Source organism: Octopus bimaculoides, chromosome 11 (genome assembly GCF_001194135.2).
Source record: "Octopus bimaculoides isolate UCB-OBI-ISO-001 chromosome 11, ASM119413v2, whole genome shotgun sequence".
Classification (NCBI taxonomy): domain Eukaryota; kingdom Metazoa; phylum Mollusca; class Cephalopoda; order Octopoda; family Octopodidae; genus Octopus; species Octopus bimaculoides.
In genome coordinates, this window is record NC_068991.1 from 15,469,690 (window position 1) to 15,481,864 (window position 12,175).

The 12,175-nt window shown below is 40.3% G+C and overlaps 1 protein-coding gene across 1 annotated transcript in view; it reads left to right on the forward strand.

Annotated features, from left to right (window-relative positions):
* The window catches only part of LOC106869718 (uncharacterized), a 51,285-nt gene that overhangs the window by 17,912 nt on the left and 21,198 nt on the right, over positions 1-12,175 (forward strand). Inside the window, exon 2 of the mRNA XM_014915564.2 lies at positions 4,373-4,816. Coding sequence (XP_014771050.1) covers positions 4,373-4,816 — 444 coding nt within the window. The remainder of the gene's footprint in view (positions 1-4,372; positions 4,817-12,175) is intronic.

Consider the following 12,175-nt stretch of genomic DNA (forward strand, 5'->3'; position numbering starts at 1 on the left):
TTCAATGGCTGGATAACTGAAGAGATGTTGGGCTGGACCCCCCACCCTGCCATCCGAAACTCGGAGTTTTATCATGGCTACTGAATAAGTTGTCACATATTTTTACAGATATATATATATATATATATATATATATATATTGCTTGCTTGCTTCATGCTTTTGCTTGATGGCGGCAGAGGTCTTCCTGAGTTAGTGGTGCCAGGGGCGTCATCTTGCATAGAGCCAACCAGGTCCTCCACCCCTTCCCATTGCTGGTGATTCTGTGTCAACCCCTCTGCATCCTCCAAGATGACATTGAGCCTCTGGTGATCTTCCTTATTCACATCCAACCATTTGATGAGGGGCCTGCCATGGGACCTCTTTCAACCCACAGCTGCTGCCTTGAACAAGGCTCATATATCATCATCATCATCATTGTTTAACGTCCGCTTTCCATGCTAGCATGGGTTGGATTATTTAACTGAGGACTGGCGAACCAGATGGCAACACCAGGTTCCAATCTGATTTGGCAGAGTTTCTACAGCTGGATGCCCTTCCTAACGCCAACCACTCCGGGAGTGTAGTGGGTGTTTTTACGTGCCACCGGCACAAAGACCAGTCGGGCGGTACTGGCAACGGCCACGCTCAAAATGGTGTACTTTACATGCCACCTGCACAGGATCCAGTCCGGCAGCACTGGCAATGACCTTGTTCAAATGTCTTTTCCCGTGCCATCAGCACAAGTGCCAGGAAGGTGACGCTAGTAACAATCACGCTCAATTGGTGCTATTTAATGTGTCACTGGCGCGGAAGCCAGACAGCTGCTCTGGCAATGATCACACTTGGACGGTGTTCTTAGCACTCCACTAGCACAGGTGCCATCACATATATATCCTATTATAAATTTGAGTGATGTTTCCCTGTCCATTACGTTTTTATGTTCGTTAACTCCTCCTGGACCGTTGGTGCAAGGACAACGAAACTCAAACCAGCAATTACCCTAATCCCAGGGAATGTCCTAAGAGGATCTATTTTTTTGAGGGCTACCTAATTGGGGCCCCACTGACCCACCGCCCTCTTTTTACTGCATTTTAAACTAAATATATGGCATTGGCAACCAAATCGGAGCAATGACAATGGATTTCATACCATGAACTCCCAAGGACTCAACACAGAGGCATACATCAAGTGCCTGGAGGAGGTAGTGCTGCCCCGGGTTAAGAGAATCGCTGCTGGAAGAGCTCTCCACCATCCCACACAAGCAGAAGAACCTAGTCATGGCTGTCAGACAATTTCTGTGACCACATCACCCCCAACATCTGGCCACCTTATACCCCAGACTTGGTTATATATATATATGTATGTATGTATTCATTCTATCTATCAAAGAAAGCACAAACACACAAGTTCACATGTACCAGAGTTTTTGCCTTCCATATTCACTCACAAGCCTTTGATCAACTCAAGACTATAGCAGAAGGTATTTGCCCAAGGTTTCGCACAGTGGGAGTGAACCTGAAACCATGTGGTTGGGAAGCAAACTTGTTACCTGCACAACCATGTCACCCACATACAAATGGTTCTGTCTCCTTGCTTTGACTTCATGTGATACTTGTAAAACGAATGTTTCTGTCATGCAAAAAGTGTCCTTCATTTCCAATCTTCCTTGATCTTTAAAATGTGTCTGGTTGTGGAGAAATATTGCTTTACTTGGAAACAGGTATGGGTTGGCAATAGGCAGGGCATTCAGCCATAGAAACTCAATCTCAACAAACTCCGTCTGTCCCACCAACCAATGACAAGCATGAAAAACAAGATGTTAGACGATGATGACGATAGCTATGACGACAACAATGATGATGATGATGATGATGTTAGAGACCTTTCAGTATGTGTGTGCGTGTGTGTGTGTATTTATAATCCTCAAAACTTTTGGCCTGTGAATTATTTATTTAGCTCTAAAACCAAATAAAAATATACATACTCTTGGATTCTTGAATTTTGCATTGTATTTATCATGTTTATTCAATGAAGACTCTCGCTTTCTCTCTCTATCTCTCTCTCTCTCTCTCTCTCTCTCTCTCTCTCTCTCTTTCTCTCTCTCTTTCCTTCTCTCTGTCTCTTTTTCATTCTGTCTCTTTCTCTTTTTCTTTCTCATTCTCTATATGTATGTTTGTGAATACGTGCATATACCTACACAGATGTACAAACTACATATGTGTGTGTTTGTGTGTGTGTGTGTGTGTGTGTGTGTGTGTGTGTGTGTGTGTGTGTGTAGATAAATATAGATATATGTATATACATACATTCATACATACATACATTTACATACACATACATACAATAAGATGTTATATAATGAGAGCCAAAAAAGGAAAACAGGCACTTGGAAATATAGGTCACATATATCAAGAAATAGGACATATATATATATGTATATATATATATATAAACATGTGTAATGTATTTATTTTCAAGTGTTTATTCATTTCTGGCTATAATTAGACCATCAGTCAGAATGTATTGCGATATTTCCTGCAGCTCTACGCAGGAAATATTTCAATTTGTGTATATAAGGAACCACTTTTCACCTAAACACCTCTTATTAAAAAAAGACGATAGAGCTCAAATTTTCTCTTTTATTAAGGATGTTTTTGTGTTTTCTTTTCAGTCTTTTTACATGTCTGTGATTAGTTGTCATTTCTAAAACACATCTACGTTTAAATTAAACACTGTTTATTCATTTATCGTATGCAAACCTAAATACATTCTGTTTTATGGATGTAAGTAAGAATCATATTTGCTTATATATGATATGAATTCATGTATAATATATACCCATAATTAAGGGCAATAAACTCTCGGAAGCAAAACATATTTTTCATTTATAATAGGCAGTGACTTTTCTTTAGTATTATTACGTTTTAGACTGTTTAGTCAGATTTATTATAATTGCTGTGTAAAATGCAGCAATTATAATGCAGCAGCACCTTGAGGGGTTCAGTCAAACAAATTGACTCCAGCACTCTTTTTTTTAACCTTGGTACTTATTTTATCAGTCTTTTTAGGTAAACTACTAAGTTATGGAATGTAAACCAACATCCACTGGTTGTCAAGTGGTGTCAGGGGACAAACGCTAACACACTCACTTGCAGGGGACACACATACATGCACCCCCACACACACACGTATGAACACATACACACTCACACATGGACATGCTCATGTATATTGACAATAGGCTTGTTTCAGTTTCTCTCAATCAGATCCACTCACAAAGCTTTGTCAGTCCAAGGCTATAGTAGAAGACACTGCCCCAAAGTATCACACAGTGGAACTAAACCTGGAACCATGTGGATGGGTAGCAAACTTCTTACCACCTGAGAATGTTTAGCCAGATTTATTATAATTGCTGTATAAATATATTTAATGACATAAAAAATGCATGGGCATATTAGATGCATCTCTATATCAGCAGTACATATTCAGGAAAAATATTTTTAGTGTATGAGAGCTTATAATATTTAAAGTAACTTCACATATATGGAGTTGCTTTTTCAAGACATTGTTTCAGAAAAAAATAGTGTCTTATAAGTCATCAAATAGCTTACATCTCTTAAATGAACCAAGAATTAAATTCAAATGTGACAACAACTTCTCACTTACAGCCTAAACCAGTAGAGTTTTAAAATCTTTACTGGTTTAGGCCCATAATTGTAAAGCTGTTTTGATATGAACATTTTGGGTATCACATAATTATATCTTTTAATGAAATAAAGCATATATTACATTTATGAATTTTTTTTCCGAGATTCTTGATGTGAAATTGGGTGATGAAGCATATTGTTATATTTCGGGATTGACTTTTTTAAAATTTTTTCTGGTGGGTGGGCAGCAAGGGTAAAAAACGAAAATGACCATCCTGAAATATAACAAAACAATTATTTTTCGTATGTGTATTTCGTGTGCAAGATTCTTGATGTGGATACGTGTGTTGAAAGAAATACAATTAAACCTTGGGAGAGGCATTATGCTGGTAATAAACACACGCACTATTTCAGTCCTTTATTAATTTATCTTATTTAGGTAAACAACTAAGTTATGGAATGTAAAAAAAATAAATAAATAAATAAAAAACTAAATACTGTTTATAAATTAATAAAGGACTGAACCAGTGCGTGTGTTTATTACCAGCGTAATACACCTCTCCCAAGGTTTAATTGTAAAGCAATTATTATTACACATGAATAAATATGATATATCTTCAGTGAAGCAAAAATGTATCTCAGCCCTTTAAAATGTATGATAGAGTGACAAGCTCAGATATCAGCAAGAATATAAACCTACCGTTCTAAAATTCTATCTTTCTCTCTCTCTCTCTCTCTTGCACAGGTATCTGCTTCCCACCCCTATTTGGTGAAGCCACGCCGCCGTAGCCGTTGGATATTGTCTGACAACAGCCCAGTAGCCACTCGAATCTGTGTCTTAGACATTGTCTGTCTACTTCCGTCGACCAGCACCTGGATCCCTATTCCGAGAGGTGACACTCGCAAGATGCTTGCCGATAGCGGCCTCATCAAGAAGCTACAGATCACGTCAACATCGACGGAAGACGAGCTGAAGCATATGATCTCGAACCTCTTCAGCGTGTCGTTCAACCTCGCTGAAGATGAGCTGCTTCCTTTCGACTACTTGCGAACGCAACCGAGTTGTAAGCGTCTGGTGCGTCCGGAAGTTACAGAGGACTGGCACTGGGGTGGACGTGAAGTGGCTAACCTGGCAGGTCAAGGCTGTTTGTATATCGTCTCCAAGATCCCATTGTCTTTAGATTCAAAGGTAAGACAAATCAGTTCCAATCTTGCTTGTTCGTGTTTTTAATTTGTTACTGTCGTTATTACTATCATCCTCCTCATCATCATCGTTATCATTATTATTATTATTATTATTATTATTATTATTATTATTCTTACTAAGGAACAATAAGAAGAATGCGACTGTTATTGTATGAAGAATATTTCTATACTTCATGTGTCTTCCACAAGTTCAAAATAATCATCTCAATCTACTTCATTTTGGTAATATTTAAGGATTAATTTTACTCCTCCCAAAGGTAAAGGAACAATAAGAAGAGCGCAACTGTTATTGAATGAACAATATTATTATTATTATTATTATTATTATTATTATTTGTAAAGAATAACAAGTTTAGAAAGGTATAACAATGCATGCACTATAGAACAAAAAATGGACTATATACCTGTTGTAACAGACTCCAGCAAATAAGATCTGAAGAAGGAATTGTAATTCCAAAATATCATCGGACTATAAATAACCAAGTTACAACAGGTATATAGTCCATTTTTTGTTCTATAGTGCATTGTTATACCATTCTAAACTTTTTATTCTTTACAAACAATACACAATGCTTCAAGCGAACTACAATACTCTATTATTATTATTATTATTATTATTATTATTCAGCCAGCATTCCAACACACAGCCTAGTGGTTATGGTGTTGCACTCACGATCTAGAAATCAGGATTTCAATTCCTAGACTGGGTGGTGCGTTGTGTTCTTGTGCAAAACGCTTCATCTCACCTTTGCTCTACAATCACTTGGACACCTGACATGTGGTACACTGTGCACCTGTTCAGACAACGTCAATTTGATGGAGCGGCTGAGCTAATGTGCAGCATGAACATTTGATCATTATAAACTTGTGCTGGTCATTCAGCAAAAAGCTGAACGCTCATACGCCATCTGCAACAGGAGAACCCATCATTAAAGCATTGGCCAAAATACCTTTAAATTCTGAGTTTAGCTCCTGCCAAGGTCAACTTTGTCATCCCTCACTCTAACAATTCTGCCAGCTCAATAATAACAATTGTTATTTCTAATATAGGCACAAGGCCTGTAATTTGAAAGAGAGGGCTGGTCACTTACATCAGCCCCAATACTTAGCTAGTACTTTAGCTAGTAAGGATGAAAGGTAAAATTGACCGTATCAGAATTTGAACTCAGAATGTAATGAGCCAGAAGAAGTACACTAAGCATTTTGCCTGATGCACTAACGATTCTACTGGCAATTTTAGGGAGATCAGGTAAGTAGATGACATCAACCCCAGTACTCAGCTGGTACTTATTTTATCAATAGCCAAAACGATGTCAGGTAAGGTTGACCTTGGCAGCATTTGAACTCACGATGTAAAGAACCAGAAGAAATGTCATTAAGTGTTTTTTCGAATATGCTTATAATTGTGCTGCTTTGATGATAATAATAACAATAATGATTTCTTTCTTTTCTTTTTTTTTTTTTTTTGCCACAGTGACATATTACGAAGGGGACATTACAAGGAGAGTTTACAATTTCTGTTGGGGTTTTGCATAAAAGATGGAGGCAAGAAAAGAGGGAAAATGAGATAAACATATGCATTGTTTGCAAAATATGTGAATACATTTATGATGCTACCCTCCTGATACAGAGGAACCTCTAGTTAGGGCCAATCAATGAACCCCACTGATCCAAGATGACCCTGACCACCAAGGGCACAAGTTTTCGCCCCCAAGTGTTGTTCTTCAATCTGCAAGAACATGTTTAGAGAAGGTCCATTCACCCTAACCACTTTTGTCACAGTCATCAACTTTTTGATAGACTTTCCAATGGGAGAACATTTCCCTCTCGACCCACACTTTCCATTCCAGTTGGATTTACAAAAAGTCAATGGGGACTTAACCAAAAATGATGTCTGTCCTCATCCATGTATGCAACCTCCTTTTTCCATGACCACTAGACAAAGGAACACTGTCTGCCTTACCTTGTTAAAAGTAGGTGGTGGAACAATCTTCACTATGGTCTTGGACAAACAGCTCTTTTGATTTAACTCCACAAGTCAGCAATACTTGAACACTGCATGAGTGCATGCAATGCAGTTTTGTCACTTTGCACACATCTCCAGTAGACCCACCTGGTTGTACTTCTGTCTTTGTATGGTTTATCTTAAATGAACAGTGCTCCTCAGTAGCATTGTCAAGCCAGGAATTTCTGGAAGTTATCCATGGTTGTCCCTGGTCTAAAAAGTGGAGGCATATGGCTCAGTGGTTAGGGTGTTGGACTCATGATCATAAGATTGTGGTTTTGATTCCTGGACCAGGCAACGCGTTGTGTTCTTGAGCGAAACACTTCATTTCACATTGCTTCAGTCCACTCAGCTGGCAAAAATGAGTAATCATGCGACGGACCAGCGTCCCATCCAGATAAGGGAATATGTACGGGGTTGATAAAATAAGTACCAGTTGAACACTGGGGTCGATGTAATCAACTCATCCCCTTCCTCCAAAATTGTTGCCCTTGTCTAAAAACTGACCAGCATCCTGTTCAGGTGGGGAATTTATATACCATGGCCCTTATGAGTCAACATGACCCAAGAAAGTAATTTTACTTTTACCTGGTCTAAAAGTCATCTGAAACAGACCAGGTAGTTCATTCTCATCACCGCCTACATTTCCCAAGAATATCATTACTCTTACCTACCTCTAGATCTCTGTATATTGCTAACATAGAATTCCACCAACTGCACAGCTCGACTGGTGGTAAGCAATGTGCACCTGATGACATTACAGGTGCCAGGCACCTAGTGTTGGTCTTTTCTTGTCCCACGAATACTATTCAAAGAGATGAACTGCAGAAAGACATATCTTACAAACAGAAATGACACCTGCTCATTGTCCAGAAAAATCTGCAGGTGTCACGGCCTCAGCTTGTGTCTGTGTAATAGCCATGGCATGTCAAGACAGCCTTCAAGAAGTTGCTGGCAACAGGTGGACCGTCTGACCAGTGGAATGCATTCTTCAGCAAAAAATGGAAAAGTAGATGGCTGCAGTCTGACCAAATGTGAACTGGGACAAGATACAGCAGTGAGGTGATAAGTTATTACAGGGGTGGACAGATCTATTAGGGATCACACACTAATATCAATAATAATAACGATGATGATTTTAATAACAATTGTAATTATACCAATGAAATCAGAAATAATATTAGTGATAGTAATATTATTGTTATTCTGCATTCACTCAAATTAGTAGTTAGTTGTTGTTGGCACTCCGTCGCTTACGACGTCGAGGGTTCCAGTTGATCCGATCAACGGAACAGCCTGCTCGTGGAATTAACGTGCAAGTGGCTGAGCACTCCACAGACACGTGTACCCTTAACGTAGTTCTCGGGGATATTCAGCGTGACACAGTGTGACAAGGCTGACCCTTTGAATTACAGGCACAACAGAAACAGGAAGTAAGAATGAAAGAAAGTTGTGGTGGAAGAGTACAGCAGGGGTCGCCACCATCCCCTGCCGGAGCATTGTGGAGGTTTAGGTGTTTCCGCTCAATAAACACTCACAACGCCCGGTCTGGGAATCGAAACCGCAATCCTATGACCACGAGTCCGTTGCCCTAACCACTGGGCCATTGTGCCTGCACTTTCACTCAAATTACGATGTAGGAAAAATGAAAGGACCTGTATAGAGATCATTCCAGTCATTTGACTTGTCAGATTGAACTCCTGTCACCAGATATAACAGTTAAGATATAATATATACGTGTAAAGACATTCGAGCGAGATCGTTGCCAGTGCCGCCGAACTGGCTCCTGTGCAGGTGGCACGTAAAATACACCATTTGAGCGTGGCCGTTGCCAGTACCGCCTGACTGGCCTTCATACCGGTGGCACATAAAAGCACCTACTACACTCTCGGAGTGGTTGACATTAGGAAGGGCATCCAGCTGTAGAAACTCTGCCAAATCAGATTGGAGGCTGGTGTAGCCATCTGGTTTCACCAGTCCTCAGTCAAATCGTCCAACCCATGCTAGCATGGAAAGCGGACTTTAAACGACGATGATGATGATCCTCCCACGAAGGATGATGACAGCTACACATCATGGAAAATTGAACTAAAGAAGCTGTAGGTATGGTTGGTGTAAATATCTCGGCTTGCTTATTATAATTCCTACCTCTTTGTCGTTTTTACCGCAAAGTGCTTGACCAGCAAATTGAATTCACAGAAAACCAATTTCTTTTTTTGCTGTTTTAAAATCACAGATCCATTTAGCTAATCACCCACTTGAAATATTCATTATGATATCATCATCATCATCTTTATCATTGTCGTGATGATCATTTTAATGTCCGATTTTTCATGTTTGCAGGGGTTAGACAGAATTTATTGAGGCATATTTTTCTGCCTGGGTAACCCCTTCTTTCACCAGCATCCCCTGTTTCCTCATGGCCAGCCATGTTTTCATGAAAGGCTGGAAATGATTGATATTGCTTGTATGATGGTGATGCTCGTTTACAACCTACATGCAATGTTGTGATGAGGACACACACACACACACACACACACACACACACACACACATACTCTTTTACTTGTTTCAGTCGTTTGACTGCGGCCATGCTGGAGCACCGCCTTTAGTCGAGCAAATCGACCCCAGGACTTATTCTTTGTAAGCCTAGTACTTATTCTATCGGTTCCTTTTGCTGAACCGCTAAGTTACGGGGACGTAAACACACCAGCATTGGTTGTCAAGCGATGTTGGGGGGACAAACACAGACACACAAACACATACACACACATACATATATATACATATATACGACGGGCTTCTTTCAGTTTCCGTCTACCAAATCCACTCACAAGGCTTTGGTCAGCCCGAGGCTATAGTAGAAGACACTTGCCCAAGGTGCCACACAGTGGGACTGAACCCAGAACCATGTGGTTGGTAAGCAAGCTACTTACCACACAGCCACTATATAGACACCAGTGTGACTGTATTTTTGAGAAGCCTACTTCCCAACTATGTGTGTTTGGGTTCAATCCTACTGCACAGCACCTTGGACAAGTGTCTTCTGTTGTAGCCCTGGACTGAATAAAGCCTTGTGAAAGGATTTTGAAGACGGAAACTGAAAGAAGCTCAAATATGTGTGTGTGTGTTTGTATTCGTGTGTGTGTGTGTGTGTGTGTGTGTGTGTGTGTGTGTATGTGTGTGCACCCTTGTCTAGACATCATATGTTGGTTGTAAATGAGTATATATGTCATGCATGCGAGGTTATTCTTTCCCAGTTTTCTGTAAAAAAGCATGTCTAGCAATGGGAAGATATTACTTTTCTTGGAAACAGATTAGGGTTGGTTACAAGAACGTGGATCTGGTTGTAGCATATATACCTCAACAAATCCTATCTGGAAAAGTGGATGTCAAAAATAACAACGAGCTTCTTTCAATTTCCATCTATTAAATCCACTTGCAAGGCTTTGGTCAGCCTAGGGCTACAGTAAAAAGCACATGCCCGAGGTGCCATGCACTGGGAGTGAACCTAGAACCTCATGATTAGCATTTCACTTTTGAAATCTTTTAAAACTACACAGATACACTGCTATGTGTGTGTCTTATATGATTGCTTTTGTAAAATTTGATTATCTTATTTTAACTCCTGGATTTAGCCATCGTTTCTTCTATACTGTATAAGAATGGCACTCCATAGGTTAGAACAATGAGGATTCTAGGTGATCCAAGCAACTGAATAGTCTGCTTGTGAAATTAACGTGTACGTGGCTGAGTATTCCACAGACATGTGTACACTTATTGTAGTTCTCAGAGAGATTCAGTGTGACACGAGTATGACAAGGCTGGTTCTTTGAAATACAGGTACTACTCATTTCTGCCAGCTGAGTGAACTGGAGCAACATGTCACCAGGAATTGAACTCATGAACTTGTGATTGTGAGCCAAATAACTTAACCACTCAGCCATGTGCCTTCACTCATATAAGAATACAGGCATCACATTCTAAATACTCATTTATGGCACAGTTCTGTTTGTTCTAATACAATTTTTGGTCTATCACAGTAAATTTTATTATCACCCAGATTTCAGTCCGTTGCCACATGTCACTCATTCTTTGGCCTCTGTTCCTCAGAGCCATCTAGTCTGGTGCCACCTTCACAGGTGCACTCTCAACTAAACTCATTATCCCTCTTATTTTTACCCTTATGTCCAAACTCCCATACCCGGCACTTACCACTATTCTACATCTGCCTCCTCATAATATTGGTCCTCTAGAATCCCCCCACCCCCTGCACGATGTTCATTGTATCAATTCCACCAGTCTTGGAGGACTTGTGAAAACCATGAGCAATTGCTCCTTCTGTCCGGATCTAATTGCTGAAATAAAGACAATCTGCATTCCACAAATTGTTTTTGTTGGCACTCCATCGCTTACGACGTCGAGGGTTCCAGTTGATCCGATCAACGGAACAGCCTGCTCGTGAAATTAACGTGCAAGTGGCTGAACACTCCACTAGACACGTGTACCCTTAACGTAGTTTTCAGGGATATTCAGCGTGACACAATGTGACACGGCTGACCCTTTGAATTACAGGCACAAAAGAAACAGGAGGTAAGAGTGAGAGAAAGTTGTGGTAGAAGAGTACAGCAGGGTTCGCCACCATTCCCTGCCGGAGCCTCCTGGAGCTTTTAGGTGTTTTCGCTCAATAAACACTCACAACGCCCGGTCTGGGAATCGAAACTGCAATCCTATGACCGCGAGTCCGCTGCCCTAACCACTGGGCCATTGCGCCTCCACGCATTCCACAAACACACAGAGTGCAATGGGAAGACTTTTTTGAGAGGAGAAATATCTCGGTCTTCACAGCATTTATTTTCATCTTTATCCTACAACACTTGGCAGTGAAGCCATTTAATACAAGCTGGAGATTATCTTCTGATCAACCAAATAGTACCATGTCATCTACAAATGTGAGCCAACCAATCCCCACTTAATGAAGGATCTTTGGAATATCATTACTCAAGAAGGTGTGTAGCTTGGAGTCTTTCCGAGTTCAAGCTGCTACTTCTCCATATCAAGAGGTTACAGCTCTGATACTATGGATATGTGGTCAGAATGCTGCAGGAAAGAATTATACAACAGATTCTTCAACTAAGCCAACTAGCAGGAGACCTAGTGGTAGACCATAAATGGAATGGTTGGATAATAATAATAATAATACCCATCGTCTCGGTTGTGCATGGGAATCCAGCAGGAAAGTTTATTGACAGTTTCTTCTGACAGGACCCTATGGAGGGAGAAAATGCATGACAGGACCCTATGGAGCAAAAGCATAAGGATTCTACCCCCCCCCCC